The following is an 18,755-nucleotide window of genomic DNA, read 5'->3' as shown; positions in this document are numbered from 1 at the left end:
AGGGTATTCATCTCACTTAGGGATACTAATCATACGTAATACTTTGAGAAATTTTAAAAACAGTGTTCAGTATTTCAGAAAGAAAGAAGTGGCTCATTACTCAATTTTATTTTATTCTAAATCTTGAAAGGAGCAATTCCAAACTTTAGTAGGAAGAAGCTAAAAGTCATTGAAAGTCTTCTTGGAGGACACACCTCAACCACGCCTTTTTCTGCACTGACCTTCTTTAATAACCTTTTGCTTTTGGTAAAAACCTTTTCAAGAGGATGTTTCCTTTATGAGAAATGTATTCTTTTATCAACTGCATCTGCCTGTTTTCACTATATTCATTTTTTCTTCTGAAATCACGATTGCATTTTATTGAATTGTTGTTGGCTGCACTGAGCGATAGAAAAGTATCAGAAGGCCAAGGCATGTATTTTTATATCAATAAATATAAAAGGTGGCAAAGAAATCCCACTGTCAGAGGCTCTGCCTTGCAGTGACAGTAAACTCTACCACCATCATTGCTTGTCTATTTCTGTACCAATAGGGCAAGGAGTGTTAGAGTGGACTAATTGTTCAAAAGAATTGTTAAGCATATATTTAATCTGCTGCTGACACTAATGGAAGTGTTTACTATTATCCATAACAGAGGCCACAGCCTTGAAAATATCATCTTCCTTTTGAGCAGTATTAATATTTTTGACCTCAGTGGTGTTCAGGCAACCATCACTGGCAGTTTATTATTAATATTATTATTGATTGTTTAAATTTTATTGCTTAGTAAATTGTTGTTTGCCATCTAGAATCTGTACAAATTAGTGCAGCCTCTAAATACTGCTAAATAATAAACATATAAATGATATAAATTTAGTGAGGTCCCAACTATCAGCTGAATAGAGTAAGACCTACAGAATACAAGAAGAGTTACTTCTTAGGCATGCTTGTATTAGATTACATTATTAGTGAGGTTTAGTAGTGCATTTACAATGTTAACAGTTTAGAGGTAATAGAAACTACTGAAAATACTTTACCACCAGGTATCATGTAGAGGTTCTAAAATGTTATAGATGTAAACATTTGGGCCATGCAATGCTTCAGATTCAATTAGGAAAGCTTTGGTAAGCATGAGAGCATGAACATAGCAACTCTTTGCTTCCAGATGTGTTTCCAAGAAACAGATACAGCTGCTTTAATGAATCTCAGGGAGGGCTGCATTCATGCTCTCAATCATTCCAAAGCACCTGTTCCCAAACGTATCTGATAAACATGTAACTGAATATTTATATTCTGATATTCTGATCCAGTGATCTGCTACTACTGATGGCATGTGCCTACTTCAGAACCATTTTCCCATATTGTGGGTAGCATTTATATCTTAACTAGGCTGAAGAAAATAGTTTAAAGGAGGGCTTCTAATATAAATTAACTGATGTTAAAAATTACCAAATAGGTGAGCATTCTTCAACCTAGTGCCCCCAGATACATTGGGACTACATCCCAGAATTCCCAGCCAACATAGCACTTAAAGGTAATGCAACACACCTCTGTCACATACCATGAAGACCTGCCAGCAGTAGATAATATATCAACTGACTTATGTCAACACATAATCCATTCTGATATAAGACATTTGTCTATATTTCTCTGAATTAAAGAGTTAGTTTTGCAACTATAAATGTCATCATTAGACATAAGACAGTGTTTAACAATTCTCATATACTATCTGAAAGTATTATCAGTTCCACTCTGATCCTATGGAACTGTTTTAGCTATAGAGACGCCTAAGATTTATGCCACTGTTGGTAAAATTAATATTTATAAACCAATAGTGCTTAACATGGTTATTCTTGTTCAGTGGAGCAGCAGTGCACCCAAGAGACCAGATGAGTTTGTTCTCTAGTAAAAACTAGGTAACATGTGGCATTTCAAAGGGCACTGAACTATAACTCCAGCATCTCTTTCTATTAGCTATGTTTCCATAGGCTGTTGGGAGATATAGTTCAGCAGCATCTGAAGTGCCACATGTTGCCTATCCCTGATTTACAGCAACTTACATTTGTTCTTCATAATACAACTCACTGGCGTTATCTCCCCCAACATTTCTATGTTCTCCCATGCAAGTATCTTTGTTTCTACTTCCATAGTGATCAAGGTATTTAACACAGTAAAAGTTTATGTACTTGCTTTCCTTACTTGAGCCCACCAGTGGGGACAGTATGGCATTTCTTGTGCTCCAGTAATTGCTCAGGAGTCTTCATGAACTTGTGGCACACATCACATTCAAACATCCTTGTAATCAGGTGGATTTGCAAATGGCGCTCAAACATGGTTTTTGTTTTGCAGACAAAGTTACAGAAAACACATTCAAAACCTGCAGAAGGAAATTACAGACACTATTACCTAAGTCACGCACGACAGCCTTGAGAAAGTGGAGGGAGTCACTTTGCATTCCTTCGCCAACTTTTTACCTTTCTCTGATTTTTCTTCCACATTTAATAGAGTCTGACTACCAGGCACTACGGAAATAACTAGCAGGTTATTCGATCCCTTGGGTTTGGGGCTGATATCTGCATCTTCTTTACTGTTGGCAGAATCACTAAGAGCTGACAAGGACAAAGAAGAAGGACTGGTTGAGTCACTGGGTGTCTTCCTTTCTTCACCTAAAAAGAAACCAAAGAAATTGATGCAAAACATTAACTTGCTTATTAAAACAACCCTGCAAGCAATTCAGCTCAGAGATCCACTCACGGAAGCACCTCTCCTTGTGCATCCCTACCCACACTGTGCAGATCTAAGCTGACTGGGCTAGGTGCAGCCTCCTCTGAAGTTTCCAGGAATTAAGCTAAACAAATTTAAGAATTCCTGGGTCCTGGTGAGTGCAACTACAAATTCAGAGTTTTAGTAGATGTGTTAGAGATCTGCAGAGCTTGAGAACAGCTATGAACTCAATGTCAAGACTCATCTCATTCTGTTTCCCAGCTATATTTCCTCCTAGCTGAGGTTAAGCACTTCAAACTATTACTTCTGTCTCTCTTAATAAACTGAAAAAATGGCTCAATTGATCTTTGCAGCCCTTCACACCCTGCATAAAAGGCCAGGTAATTTAAATACCAAACCAAACAGATTACAGATGGGTGGTGGACATTGGCAGGGTGCTGGTTTATTTATGTCCTCATACTGACCAGCTGGAGAGTTGAAGAGTAAGTGCTCTGCAGAAGACATCTGCATTTTGAACAGATAAAAAATTAATAAGTTGACTAAGTCAAACAGTCCTGTTTAACAGCATGCTTTATGTTATACGGCTACTGTTGGGTTAAGAGTAATTGGGCCTGCAGTTTTGCACTAGCAAGCTTTAACAAAACTTTATTTTACAGTTAATATAAGGCAATGAAGTTGAGTCTGATTTGGGAGGGAGCGTTGCCTAGCTACCATGAGAATGTAGCCTGACCCACCAAGATGACCTTATCATCTATCTAAAACTAAGCTTTGAACTATTTATTGCATTCATAACACTGATATAATTTTTATGGTTTATTTTAGGAATTTGGCATTTCTTGTACCATAGATGCTTGTTAGATTTTAATGAAGTCTTATAATTTTGCTTGTTAGCAATGTTGTTTTGGAACTGTCTATGTAGAAGCCAGCCCTGCTAAAGAAGTTAAATTTCCAACAGGTAACATCAGAAGCACAGGATAAAACACTTCAGACATTTCCCCAAAACAGAAACTGGCCAAGTGTACTTTGGAGTTGCCTAGAGTCATTTCAGCACAGCTAGGTGGGCTGATTGAGCACAACACTGGAGGAAATTACTGGCAGGGAGTTTTGACCTTTTAAAAGATAATTTTCTTTCTGAAATTAAGCAGAACTTGATTTTTTTGTGTGCAATGTATATCTCATTCTAGATTTAAAACTCAAATGTATACCTTTTTTGCCTGCCAGATCTTACTTTGTAGGCTCTGCAAAACAAAACTATCAGGGTGAACTGATAATCTTGTGTAGTATTCTCAGTGGCAAGATGACCAACAGCTAGCTTGAAATTGTTTTTGAAGAGTTAGAGAGCAAAGAAGGTGGTGGGGTGGGAAGGACTTTTATCTCAGTGTTTCTATCACCTCCAGAGTTATTAATATATGAAGTTAGGCTTCTAGTGTTTGTAATCAAAGTGTTGCCTTTCCTCTTTCATTCTGGAATTACTGGGTCCACAATAATCTCTTACATGTACCTTTTGGTAGAAGACTGTGTCCAACTGTTTAAGATGAATCTGTGTATAGCAGGTTGATAGACAGGTTTATATTTGGGAGCAGTGTGGGAATGATTAGTTGTTACTTACTGGCTGAACAGCTCTACATATTCCACCTAGTAGAATTTTTACATCTATGAGTTTTAAAATACAGTTAGCCATGTATGGTGTTTTTTGTACCACTTGCATTGATTTACAGTTATTTTAAAACAGTAAGGCTGTGGCCTTTGAGTGACATGTCAGAGACAGCCCTCCCAAAATTAATGAAAGCCAGAACACAGAAGTTGGCAGGACCCTGGCAAAACTAAATCTAATTTAACATACACTTGCTTGTAATTACAGCTGAACTACTTAAATACATTTAAGTTGATTATTGCATATGTGCTTAATGCTTTTCCAATTCTGTCATATTAAGCATTACAATTTCATGGCAATTTTTGAAGGAGCTTTGGGAGGAGCACATCTAAAACACAGTATTTATGTGCCTGTGTTCTGATGGTTTGACAATACTGGGACTGCTGCATTCACCTATTTCCTTTATCTGCCTGTTCCTCAATCCAGAAAAAGACTGTTACTAAACAGATTGTTCCCTTCTGTTCTGCCTTATGAAAACTTGGGGTTCCAAGTAGGGTTGAAATACTTACATTTTTCTTTTATCAAGGAAAGCCCAGTATAACTAACTTTTCTAGGAATCTTCCACAGGAACTCCTGTGGACTGGAGTGTTAATGCAATGTTGGGGCTCTAATTATTGTAATTTGATTGTAAACTGCCCAGAGTCACTTGCTGAGATGGGCAGTGAAGAAATGTGAGAAATAAATAAATAATGTTCAATTTTTCAAATAATTATAACTGGACAAATTATGTTACACTATTCCTTAGGCAAAATGAAAATCAGTGGGCAATTAAGTTGAAGAACCTATTAATATCCTAACCAAAGTGGTTTGTTCCTGGCAAAGTCCTTTTCCATGAACACTGAAAATGCCTAAAACTCTTTATTCAGTAACAGGATTTGCAGTATATCTAATAGATGAGTCTTCTACTTCTACTCTGAATTAGAACTTCAAACTATTTGGGGCGCAAAGCAAAGGGAAGGATAGTGTCCTTAAAATGAGTTCTACAGTATTTTAAGCAAATAATAGTCCCCATTTAGCAAAAAGAAAGAGGAAAAGAGGCACTGAAAGGGAATGGTTTTTCTTCACAATTTTTCTAGCATCCATGTCTAATACAATGAACTTTTCTCCAGATAACGTAGTTGAGAAGAAGGAAAGCAAGTACTGGTCTAGCAAGCAGCCTTTTTTTGGTTTGCATTTTGATACGGATTTGTGCAGCTCACAGTTCAAAACTTAGACATAAATCTAAATTATATATCAATACATGTATTTTTCCAAATCTGGCTATGCAGTTCTTAACTCTAAAACTCCCTAGGAAATATATATTAGAATGGAAGCATGAATATGTATATTAGAACAAAGCTGCTTGCAAAAATGCATATATATTAGGAAAACTGTAAACATGTGTACATTAAGAGAAATATACACAAATATGCATATAGATTTTTTTGTGTAACTTTTAAACGAATAAAACAAAAATGTACATTGATGCAGGAAAGGGTCAGACAAAATTACAGTTGGAAAAATGAGGAAATGACTGGAAACTAACACAACAGATTATCCAGATGCTGACATGACATGAAGGTATGTCAAAAGTAGCTCATTATGCTATTTTTAGTATTTTTATTTATGTTGTTGTACAAAGTTCATGAAGTTATACCTACACAAGTGTAGAGGATTACTACTTGTGCCGGCAAAGAATTTCCGGGTGGATCTACATTCTATGTTACAAAGAATTTGCAAATGCAGTCACACGTAGACAAGTGTGAAGAGCTGCTCAGTGAATTCTTGCATTCTCATACCTAATGGAAGCAATTAGCACTCAAAAACTCTTCACACGGCAGCTGAAAGGAATCCAAATAATGCATAATGTCATTTTTGCACATGACAACGTGGGTCAGAATATAAAATCCCTTTGGACATAATCACCCACTTCAGGTTTCGGCTAGAAGAATTTTGCAACGGCAGGACCAAATTGGGATGGCATCAGTTGACCTTGATGTGGAGTAGTGGGAGAGAAGCAGCAGGAGGAAACAAACCTGGACACAGAGAGAGGTTATCACCTGCATGCTTGCTGGCAATGTGAGCCTTCATCTCTGCCTCTTCCATGGTAACAAAATCACAGGCTGTGCAGCAAATAGAAAACATCCATTGTTCTTTATCCACATGAAGCGACATATGACTGACAAACTGGACATTCATCTCGGTTTCAAATCCACACACATGACAACTGGAGGCAGAAAGTTAGAAATATTAAGGAGTGTGCTTTTATGGATCCTCTATGATACAGATGAACATTGCTTTCTTTTTTAAATTCAACCTGACCAGCTCCTGGTTTTACAAATTGTTCAGCTAAAATTGCACTGGGGTATTCTTTTGTCTGTTGAACTGCTTCTGAACTGACAGCCTTGCCAAGCTGATTAAGGGCAGGCACAAGGCAACAATCCCGAACATGCTATAATGATGCTAAATAATCATAAAGTTAATTAACAACTACAGGTTCCAGATGCTGCACATCACCTAGCTATTTCCTTTGGGCAATAAGATGTGCTGCACTCTTGCCAAGATGTTCAGTCAGCCTGCTATGTGGACAAATGGGGAGCTCACTATGCTCTTCACAGCAATTCCTGAGCTTTGGAAATACCTAGTGTCAGCTTGGGATCTAGTGCAGAAATGTCTGGCATTCTTAACACAAGCAAGCCAAAACTGGGCTCAGGGATTTTTTCTGCCTGACTAGGCAAAAGCATAATCAGATACACAAATAGAAATGGCACTGAGGGACATTTTGCAATCAAGTCCTTATCTTGTAGCACTGATTTGGTCTTTAAAGCCATTCATTTCCCTAATTTGGCATTCCAGCTGGAATGGATCACAACCCTCAGCAGCCCCATTTTCATGCTGGCCAGAGAGGAATTGTGCTTCAGCAGGTTTGGTGGGTGAAAGTTGAAAATGGCTGGCCTAAATAGTCTTGGACCCAGGAATTTCAAGAGTCATCTCAAGAACACTGTCTCTCAGAACAGTTCATGGGACAAAGGAAAACCAATTTTGTTACATTTATTTCCTGCCTTTCCTCTAGGAGCACAGAGTATTCTAGAGGCAGTGTCTACCCTAAAGTCATCCAATAAATTTCTATGATTGAGCGTGGACTAGACCTGGATCTGTGCTTTAAGCACTGTACCAGACTATTTTGATTTGGATGATCAGATTATGAAACCCTTTCCAGAAAGAACTGTCTCTATCCATTTTTGAATAGTGAATATAAGGCTTTCTTTAGGCTAAGAACACTTAAGTAATCTCTTTTAACTCTGTCTGTTCACTGCTGGCTTTTACTGTTTCATTATATTTTAAGTTATAATTTATGATTTAATTTAATTGGTGTGTGGTGCTTTGGTTTAGTTTTGCTTCAAAATACAGCATGCATGTACTTATTAACATATAAATGAATTGTTTATATAGCTGACACATTTTACAGTGTGTCCTGCAATTGTCTGAATGTTAACAGACCAGATACCCAATGGCCAATTCACTCAACTAGTCCAGAGATGGCCACTTAGAGTTGCATAAGTGATTAAACTTTTTGGCTACAGCTGCTTGCTATATGGATCCATTAATTTCATCATGCTACTACTTGCAATACTGGGCAGTTTGTAGTGCTGGGGTTTTGTAGTAAGGTACTGCCCATGGTTTGGATCCCAAGCTACCCATAGTTTGAATCCCAAGTTCAAACCATGGTTGTGCTTATTCGTGCAAGACCTTTATGCAAGGTGGAAGCAGACAAATGAGACAATGCAGTTATTCAGGAACAAGCACTGTAGCACATTATAGACAACTGGAAAAGTATAGCTCATCATATCCCGGTTTAATTAACGCATCAAAGGGTTTTTAGATGACCAAAAGCCAAGATTTTACCCAGTAGATACAATTATGATGCTCAAAAGTCCACTAATATCAGAGGTGGCTTCAGTTCCTGCTAGACTAATTCTTAAGTCAACAAGTAAGGCATTTTCAACCTGTTATTCTAGAACATTATAAAAAACATGAAGTTCGTCCTAGCATGTATGGACATAAAGGAGCTTCAGAGGTAGGCTGGAAAGTACAAATTGGCAGTGGAATATCTGCAATAGAACAGCAAGGGGGAGAATAATGTAGTTTCATCTTACTTCATTTATTGGGGTGTGCATAACTCTGATGTTCTACTGTAAAATGGTAATTGCTCTGACATGGACTTTGTTGCAAGCCATAATAAACTCATCATATTCTCCTTAAATGTAAACCATATGGTGGTTGCTCTTTTATAAGCTGACAGGCCTAAAAGGAAATTGGGACCTGGGCTCTGAGCTTGGTTTTCAGTGGGATCCTCACCTGTAATAATAAGGATGCTTCTTTCCATCACTGCCTTCAGAAGTGACAGCGCTGACAATGTCCTCAGTGTCTGTACTCACCAACTTCACAGAATGCACAGTCAGATGCTGGTTCAGATTAGCACGGCACTTAGCAGCATATGGGCACAAGTGGCATTTGTATTTTCTCTCTTCTGGAAAGAAATGTTAAAAAAAACCTGAGTGGAGTTTCTTCTGTGCATCTCTTGTCACAAGTAAGTGCCTGGGACTTATTAAATTTAAACCTGTGACTACTGAAATCACTCTCCATAGAGTGGCTGCACCCTGTGAGCCTTCCGGGAAAACGAAAGTACACAGGAAGAGGAGGATACCTGCTCAAATTCTCTTCTATAAGAAAACGATTCTCTCAATCCAGAATGCACAGGCATATTTCTAAAACAACAACAACAACAACAACCCACTGGGAATGTCCACAAAAAGGTCCTTGCACCATTCAACTTGGCACCTATGCAATGTTATATCTGCCCTCTGGCAGCTGAAGTGGCTCAGCTGCAGGATATTTGGAAGTCCAGTAAAAGTAGCTGCTTTTTTTTAATTCTGCTGCTGACTTGTAGTCATCTACATTTTTTGAAGCCCAGATATTGTGAGAGCTGTAAAGCTTTCAATTAACAGAGGAGAGAAGTTTAAACTGAATTTCCCTGGTCACTGGATTGATTTTAAAAGGGTATGCTACTTTGATTTTTTAAAAATAATACACTATACAGTAGGTGTACTAAGATGTTATTTCTTTCTGCAATTTGAAAGAGTGCAGACATGCTAAAACACTGAATCAATTTTACCTAAGCAGTAAGTGCAAAGCAATGATATAGAACAGTTTCCCCCAGTGTGGAACTATTCAAATTTCCTGGACCTCAACTGCTAGGATTCAAAGCCAGCATGACCCAAATCCAGTATATCAGATTGAATCAGACTGGGAAAGTCTTTTGTAGAAGAAATCCTTCAGAGTATTTCAAGAAGCATAGCTGTTCAAAACAAATGAGCATAATCTCCATTCTTATATCTCCATTTGATGTTTTATCATAGACAAATAACATTTTTGTGCAAGAAAAAGTGTATTAGTTTAACTGGATATCACTAGTACACTTCCTCAGTTCTTTTTCACATGCAAACGTAATGTTGGTTAGTTATCCTGGTACATTTATATTTGCTATAATCACATTTCTGTATGATTACAGAAGTGTACGTGTGTTTTGACTATACATCTACAAATTGCAATAATGTAATGAAGCCAGTTTTTCTACCAGAAATAGAAGATGGATTCCAGATTCCATTCATTTGTAGGAGGAAATGAACAAAGTCAACCTAAATATTCTTTGGTGTAGGATTTCAGCATTAGTTTCATATTAGAGATAAATAGTTTGATTTTATATTATTTACTTATTTATTTATTAAACTTAAACCTGTGACTACTGAAATCTTTTGGTGGTTTACAATAAAAACCAAAGTTATTAAAGTTAACACTAAAAGTTAAAGCCAGAGCTAAAACCAAATATATTAACAAAGAAATCAAATAGTAATCAAGATTAAATGTCAATTTAAAAGTTATTCATTCATTCCCTTAACTCAGTAGGGAGTATGTTCCAGAGTTCTGAGGTGACTACAGAAGAGGGTTCACCTTTCTGTTCTTAATCAGCTGTTTTCTTAAGAACAGAAAGGTGAACCCTCTTCTGTAGTCACCTCAGAACTCTGGAACATACTCCCTACTGAGTTAAGGGAATAAATAAATAAATAAAAATTAAATTGACATTTAATCTTGATTACTAGATTCTTAAAAGTGAGGAATGACAGCCCTACATCTTATCTCCCACTACTAGACAACTGATCCCTTCTATAAATATGAGGTTGTTATGCCTATTTTTCCTTTAGGTTTGCAACTGGGTGGGGGCAGGCAGTTTTTATTACATGGATGGATTTGATTCAGAAGATTTCAGCTACTGATCCTTATTTCGTGGCTGTTCCAGACAATCACAGAAAGAGGAGAAAGATGTATTTTAATGATGGCTCTAAGTAATTGCCTATGATTACTGCAGTGATTCCAGATCTAGTCATTCTTACTTGCATTCAAAGAAATGTGCTCTGTTGCCCTGAAAAAAAGAGTGAATTCTATTCTATCTTATTTTAAAAACCAAGTGTTACCTGTGTGCAGGGAGAGATGTCGGGACAACGTCTGTTGTCGGCCAAACACTTTTCCACATACATCACAAGGAAAGAGCTGGTCATTAAATTTCCAGGATGGCAACCCATTTCCAGCTTCCAGTCCTATCTTCTCTGTTTCTATTCCTCCCAAAAAAGAAAAAAAATGTAATTCTAGTATTAGTAAGCCAAAGGCATTCTCAGTTTCTGTACTGTGTCTTGCTGAATATATCATTGGTAACAAAAGGAAACTGTCCTGCTCTCAGTGAATATGAATCAGACTTTGGAAAACTACCAACCAATCCTATTAAGAGTTTGTAAATTAATATTTCACTACTACACAAATTATATTAATTTGAATCCCTTCCTTAGACAGAATAGGAACCTCCTCCAAGATACAATAATTTTAAAAGTAAGGTAATAAACAATTCAGTTAAATTGCAGGGAGTTAGGGTAGTAGGCATTAGCGTTAACTCACAGGAAACTCTGCAAGCAAGACTCTATCATATATGCTCTCTTTTGCTTTAATCTTTTGTGTCTACAAATAATCTTTCTTACTGATCATTTCCAAGTAGTTGGTGCATCAAACCTGGAATCTGCATTTATTTATTAATTTAATTCTAAACCTTATTTCCAAAGAACATCAATTACCGTTTACAACACAGCCAGTTTTGTTGAGTTTTAATATTCCCAGTTATCTTCTTGCTTTCTGAATAAGTTATGACTATTCCATACTTCCTTAAGAGAGTTGGTAAGAAGGACCAGAAAGGAGGACAAATCTGAATTTAAGTGAATCCCCACCCACCTTGATTTATACTCAAGATCCTGACCAATCCTCACTTTTCACCTCTTGTTAACCTAAGTATGCCAATTCCATCTGAAACCAAATCTGGACATTCCTCCACCCCACCACCAATAAAAAGTGCATATGACACATTTTTATATGTGTGTATTTGTGTGTAACCATTAGTTAAAATTGCCTAAATAACTAAGCAAAATAAGCTATCCCATTTAGAAAAGTAATTCTTCTGTCTGAATATATCAGCCTCCTACACAGACCATTCTCACATGCAGAAACACACAAGTACACATTTCCCAGAGGCAAAAAATAAGGAAAAACAACAGGATAGAGATGGAGTAAAGGGAAGGGTTAGATGTATTGGGAGGGGAATGGTTGGAAAAAAGGGAACAACGCTGTATGGAGATGAGGTAAAGAGAAGAGTTGGTTTGGAAGGGAAGAAAGAGAGAAGTCCCGTTTAGGCTTTACAAGCAGGTTTAAAATTCAGAAGGCAAACAGCCCTTCTCAAAAAGATGGCTAACATTCCATCAAAGGTATCCATGACTTTCAGCAACAATGTCTGCAGTCATCTGCTCCTCCTACCTGCTGGTTTGTCTTTCATGCTATCTGCTATTACAGCAGTCTTCGATTCCCTGCCCCTGCCCCACCACTGACTGCAAGATAAACATTTGAGGGGGAAAAAAATAGGACTTCCTTTCTGAGCAGCACTGAATTCTGCTGGGATAGACTGTTTTGGGATAATATGTGCATGAATGCATATGCAATTTGCCCAGCTAATGTCAGTTCTGTCTGAAGGATAAATGATATGCTCTCAAGCCTTATACAATTCCCAACTCAGCAAGTCCAGTAAATATGGAACTGTATAAAACAGCACCCCCATCACAAATAATGAGTGCCTGGAGAAGGGTTTTTGTTGTTGTTGTTGTTGTTCAAATAGGCTGGTAAACAGACAACAGCCAAGTCATTCCCTAAAGTGCTTGCCTTCTCAACATCAAGGCCTACACAGTTCCAAATATAGAAAAAAAAATGCATTTTCACAATAGTAATTTGCATGTTTTACCCCAACATTGATAGGAAAAGCACTAGATGTGTTTTTTGCATATCCAAACAGCATCAGACTCGGTTTTAATTTGAAAACCTTTTCTTACAGCCTCCTTTTGTTTTCTCTATTTAATTTTCTCCTGTTATCAAGACATATTTGGCATCCAAAAAAGGCTCTCATTTCATTTTTTAAGAAAAAAAAAGTTTATTGTTTCTGCAGCCTAAATGCCTATTCATGGAAATCATCACAAATGTCTCCTCTTATATGTAATTTGATGCTGGAATCACTGATCTGTTTTAGTAGACAATCTAAGGATATTTTAGATATAAAGATTGCTGGAGTTGGACATAAATTGTTATGCTCAAATGCTAGTTTACGTTTGATTCATAATTATCAATGTTCTATGCTAAAATGTGTAAATATTATAGAACAGTTTGACAGTTTGTTAAGATCTTAAAATCAGATTAATTCATCAAAATATTATTTTTCAAGAGCTGGTTTATCATCCCTTCTTCCTATCCTTCTGTGATTTTTATTTTATTTATTTATATATCAAATTTATTCACTGCCCATCTCACTCAGAGAGTGACTCTGGGCAGTTTTTGTATTTTGTTGTTGTTGTTTATTCATTTAGTCGCTTCCGACTCTTTGTGACTTCATGGACCAGCCCACGTCAGAGCTTCCTGTCGGTTGTCAACATCCCAGATCCCGCAGGGACGAGTCCGTCACCTCTAGAATATCATCCATCCACCTTGCCCTTGGTCAGCCCCTCTTCCTTTTGCCCTCCACTCTCCCTAGCATCAGCATCTTCTCCAGGGTGTCCTGTCTTCTCATGATGTGGCCAAAGTATTTCAGTTTTGCCTTTAATATCATTCCCTCAAGTGAGCAGTCTGGCTTTATTTCCTGGAGGATGGACTGGTTTGATCTTCTTGCAGTCCAAGGCACTCTCAGAATTTTCCTCCAATACCACAGTTCAAAAGCATCGATCTTCCTTCTCTCAGCCTTCCTTATGGTCCAGCTCTCACAGCCATATGTTACTACAGGGAACACCATTGCTTTAACTATGCGGACCTTTGTTGTCAGTGTGATGTCTCTGCTCTTAACTATTTTATCGAGATTGGCCATTGCTCTTCTCCCAAGGATTAAGCGTCTTCTGATTTTCTGACTGCAGTCAGCATCTGCAGTAATCTTTGCACCTAGAAATACAAAGTCTTTCACTGCTTCTACATTTTTTCCTTCTATTTGCCAGTTATCAATCAAGCTTGTTGCCATAATCTTGGTTTTTTTGAGGTTAAGCTGCAAGCCAGCTTTTGCACTTTCTTCTTTCACCTTCATCATAAGGCTGCTGTAATGATTGCCTATTCCAATAAAAGGAGTCTCATCAGTAGTTACTAGAGAAAACTAATTTATTGAATGAATAGTATGCAAAGTACGAAGAAAGCTGAGAATGAGCAAAAGCGCGCCAATTACAAACTTAAAAAGCCTTGCTCCCGTTGCAAACCCTCCCCTCAGGCTAGCATAGCAACCACCCACCCCAGATGCTAGCAACCGTTAGAATCGGCCTGAGAAAGTAACCTTGAACAGCAGAGATAACCCAAACATACATTCCAGAAGATCACAAGTCAGCACAAAGGAAATTTACCAGCGTGGCCAGGCAGGCACGCAACTGCAGATATGACATGTGAAACGTTACGAGGAACCATAAACATCGGAACGGGAACATGACATACTGCCCCCCACAAAGAAAAAAAACTTAATTGTTAAGGCGCGGGTTTATCAGGGTAAGCAGCGTGAAACTGAGCAACCAAGTGGGGAGAGCGCACATGACGTGCAGCGACCCACTCCAGATGAGGGAAATGCTTCCATCGAATCAGATATTGCAGAGTGGAATGGAAACGTCTAGAGTCTAATATTTCCTTGACTTCGAAATGTTGTTGACCATCAATCATTATGGGGGGAGGTGCAGCCGGCTCAGGATGCCAATAGGTAGACTCCACGAATGGTTTAAGCAAACTGCAATGAAAAACAGGGTGTAAGCGCTTGAGATTGTGAGGTAAGTCCAACTTAAAGGTAACAGGATTAATCTGAGCAACAATAGGAAATGGACCTATGAACCTGGGCGCCAGTTTTTTGGATGGTTGAGGGGATTTGATGTATTTGGTGGAAAGGTATACTCTATCCCCTATTTGAAAAACAGGTTGTGGTGCCCTTTTTTCGTTGGCATGTCGTTGATAAGTGGCTTGAGCATCGGCTAAAGCTTGCTGTAGTTTTGGCCAGGAATCTGCCAATTGTGAGGCCCAATCGGTCGGGGAGGTGGGTGAGGTAGACGGTGGAGGCAATTCAGGAATAGGGACAAAGTCATGCCCGAACACAGTACGGAAGGGCACCGCCCCAGTACTTTGATGCACAGCATTATTGTAAGCAACTTCAGCAAACGGCAGGAGGTCTACCCAGTTGTCTTGTTGATAATTAACAAAAGCACATAAATATAGCTCCAACGTGGCATTAACAGCCTCAGTATTTCCATCTGTCTGAGGTTGGGAAGCCGTGGATAACGCCTGTTTAGTGCCCAATAGCTTCATAAATTCCCGCCAAAAGCGTGAAGTAAATTGTGTTCCTCTGTCGGTCACCAAGCGGGCGGGGCTACCGTGTAATCTGTACACGTGAACTAGAAAGAGGCGTGCCAGCTGTTGTGCAGATGGTAGAGACGCACAAGGGACGAAATGAGCTTGCTTCGAGAAAAAATCCTTAACAACCCAAATGACAGTCTTTCTCTGGCTAGGAGGTAGATCCACAATAAAGTCCATAGAGATTTCCTCCCAGGGGTGGGAGGGATTGGCCACTGGCTGCACAAAGCCCTGAGGTTTCCCCCCTTTTCGTTTTGCAGTAGCACAGACAGGGCAAGACTTGACATAGGCTTTTACATCTCGCCGCAGGGTTGGCCACCAGAACTGTCGGCGCACTAGATGAATAGTTTTTGTAAAGCCAAAATGCCCAGCTGTTTTATCGTCATGAGACCTGAACAGCACGGTTTTGCGCAAGGTTACAGGCACATAGAGGCGATCATCTTTCCATGCCAAACCTTGCTTCAAAGTAACCTCGCTCTGGTTGTTTTGCAACCAAGTATCCGATTTCAACTCCGCCAGAAGCTTTTGTTGCAAATCTGCAGGAACGGATACATGTATCGCGCTAGGACCGGCAGAAGTGTCAGGTTGCTGCGCTCGCGTCTGACTGTGAGTGACTGCTGCTAGTGCCATTTGGGAATCTGTCCAGAGGGTGCCCACCACATCTGGGGCTGTTCCCGAATCTTGGGGTTGCCGCGACAGTGCGTCAGCTAAAAAGTTTTTCTTTCCCGGAATGAATCTGAGTTTAAAATCAAAGCGACTAAAGTACTGAGCCCATCGCACTTGCTTAGGGCTGAGCTTGCGAGAGGCAGTAAGGGACTCCAAGTTTTTATGATCAGTCCACACTTCAAAAGGGTGTGCCGCCCCCTCCAATAGATGCCTCCAATTCTCCAAAGCGGCTTTAATCGCAAAAGCCTCCTTCTCCCAAACATGCCAGCGTCTCTCTGTCTCAGAGAATTTACGTGACAGATAAGCACAAGGCTTTAATTGTCCTTGCTCATCGGCTTGCAATAAGAGGGCACCAATAGAAAAGTCTGAGGCATCGACTTGCACCACAAATGGTCTGTCAGGATCAGGGTGTTGCAAGATTGGTTCAGAGGTAAACAGTCGCTTGAGTTGGTCAAACGCCTGTTGACAAGCAGGCGTCCATTTTAGGCGTGCCCCTGGATTCTTTGATTTGCGGGTGTCTCCTACACCCTTTGTTTTGAGTAATTCAGTCAGGGGTAAGGCAATCTCAGCAAAATTTTGTAAAAATGGACGATAGAAATTCGCAAATCCGAGAAACGATTGTAGTTGTTTGCGTGTGCGTGGGGGTTCCCATACCAAAATAGCCTCAATTTTGGCAGGTTCCATTTCAATGCCTTTATCTGAAATCCTATACCCCAAATAATCAATTTGTGTTTTATGAAATGCACATTTGGATAGCTTGGCATATAATTCAGCATTTCTCAATTTGGTTAGCACCTGCCTAACCAATTGCACATGTTCTTTCATGGTTTTTGAATATATTAACACATCATCTAAATAGACCAAAACCCCATTGAATAAGTGGTCGTGCAAGACCTCATTTATCAATTGCATAAAAACCCCAGGTGCCCCAGCCAATCCAAACGGTAACACTTTATACTGAAAAGCCCCAAATGCACAATTAAAAGCTGTTTTCCATTCATCCCCCTCCCGAATGCGAATGCGATAATACGCCTCCCTTAAGTCCAATTTAGAGAAGATTCTCCCCCCCGCCAAGTGGGCTAACATTTCCTTGATGACCGGGAGGGGCGATTTGTTTAATAGGGAGACTGCGTTTAACCCACGGAAATCCGTGCAGAGTCTTAAAGTTCCGTCTTTCTTTGATCTAAAGAGTACTGGAGCACCCACTGGTGAATTGGCTGGTTCTATGAAGCCCCGTTGTAAGTTTTTGTCTATGAATTCACGAAGAGTAGCCAATTCCTTTGGGGTCATTGCATATACCTTTGGTCTGGGCAACTTGGCATTGGGAAGAATTTCAATGGCACAGTCAGTTTTCCGATGAGGCGGCAGCTGATCCGCCTCCTTCTCCCCAAACACATCGGCAAAGTCCTGGTATTGGTCCGGTAGCCCTTCCAACGGTACAGCGAGGGTATGCAGCATTGACACTGCTGCCCTCCCCACATTGCTATCCTCCTCCTCATCCCCAGGAGGGGCTTTATAGAACCCATCTGCAAAAGTAACAGTTCGGTGTACCCAGTTTATACTAGGGTTCTGTTGAACAAACCAAGGCACCCCCAGAATGACCAAGGGACCACCCACCGGTGCCACCACAAAGGGCAACTTTTCCCAGTGGCTACCCAGTTGCAAAGCCACTAACGCTGTAGACTGGGTGACCGGTTTTCCCCCCAATATAGATCCATCCAATTGGGTGAAAATCATGGGACGTTTCAACGGGAAGGTGGGTAACTCCAAAGCAGCTACTCCATCAGGATGCATTAAGGAACGTGAGCATCCCGAATCAATCATAGCCCATAGTTCCACAGTTTTTGTACGGGAACCGAGCTTAAGTCTCACGGTCAACGTTGGGAAATTTCCACTCACCGAGACATGATCGCGCCCCTCTTCTTCCACCTGCTACTTGGCGCTTTTTAGAGCAGGTGGCTGGAGTTTTCCACCGGTTGGGAGGCTTCTTTTTCGTCTTGCCCACCATAAAACAAGTCCACATCCTCCACCAGCTCTGCTACTGTCGCTTTCAGCTTCCTCGGTGCCACTGGTGATTTCCCCCCTGATCTGTCTCTCCGTTCCTCTGGTTTCCTGCGGGGACATGCAGCTGCCAGGTGCCCCTCCTTTCCACACCGCAGGCACAATCCTTTGGCAAAACGGCTTTCTTTTTCTTCTTGCCACGACCGTCTCACTGGTTTGCTAGCGGTAGCTGCTGGCCTTGTAGGTTTCCCCATCGCTTGTTGTTTGGGACCTCTTTTAGTTTGAGTATACTTAGCTTGGGCTTGTTCAACCTTCGCAGCCAATTGTATCCACTCATACAGCGTTGCTGGGTCACCCCGTACAACTGCCCATCGTAGTATATCTGGTCTTAGTCCATCTTTGAACATCTCTACAAGGGTGGTGGCAGACCAATCCTCTACTTTGCCGGAGAGTGCTTGAAACTCCAGCGCATAATCCGACACTGATCTGGAGCCTTGAACCAACTCCCTTAGGGCTACCTTTGCTTTTTCCTCAGCTAGAGGATCACCAAAATGCATTTTCATTGCCCACATGAAATCATCAAAGCAATCCAACTCCAAAGCGTCCATGTCAACCAGTCGCACGAACCAGTCTGCTGCCCTCTTCTCTAGTTGGGTCGCGACAGCATTAATCTTAGCCCGCTCAGAACGAAACACGCTCCCAAACTCTTCCATATAGCTGTGTGCATTAGTCAAAAAAAATGACAGCTTTGTAG

At 40.0% G+C, this 18,755-nt stretch overlaps 1 protein-coding gene across 1 annotated transcript in view; it reads right to left on the bottom strand.

Annotated features, from left to right (window-relative positions):
• Nucleotides 1-18,755, bottom strand: part of ZNF827 (zinc finger protein 827) — a 158,204-nt gene that overhangs the window by 7,909 nt on the left and 131,540 nt on the right. The window contains exons 9-13 of the mRNA XM_063309764.1: nucleotides 10,870-11,007; nucleotides 8,696-8,867; nucleotides 6,397-6,563; nucleotides 2,454-2,645; nucleotides 2,179-2,356 (exon numbers count right to left, since the gene is read on the bottom strand). Coding sequence (XP_063165834.1) covers nucleotides 2,179-2,356; nucleotides 2,454-2,645; nucleotides 6,397-6,563; nucleotides 8,696-8,867; nucleotides 10,870-11,007 — 847 coding nt within the window. The remainder of the gene's footprint in view (nucleotides 1-2,178; nucleotides 2,357-2,453; nucleotides 2,646-6,396; nucleotides 6,564-8,695; nucleotides 8,868-10,869; nucleotides 11,008-18,755) is intronic.

This window comes from Candoia aspera, chromosome 8, assembly GCF_035149785.1.
Source record: "Candoia aspera isolate rCanAsp1 chromosome 8, rCanAsp1.hap2, whole genome shotgun sequence".
Taxonomy (NCBI): Eukaryota; Metazoa; Chordata; class Lepidosauria; order Squamata; family Boidae; genus Candoia; species Candoia aspera.
The sequence above is the reverse complement of the archived record's forward strand: the minus strand, read 5'-3'. Positions and strand labels throughout refer to the sequence as shown.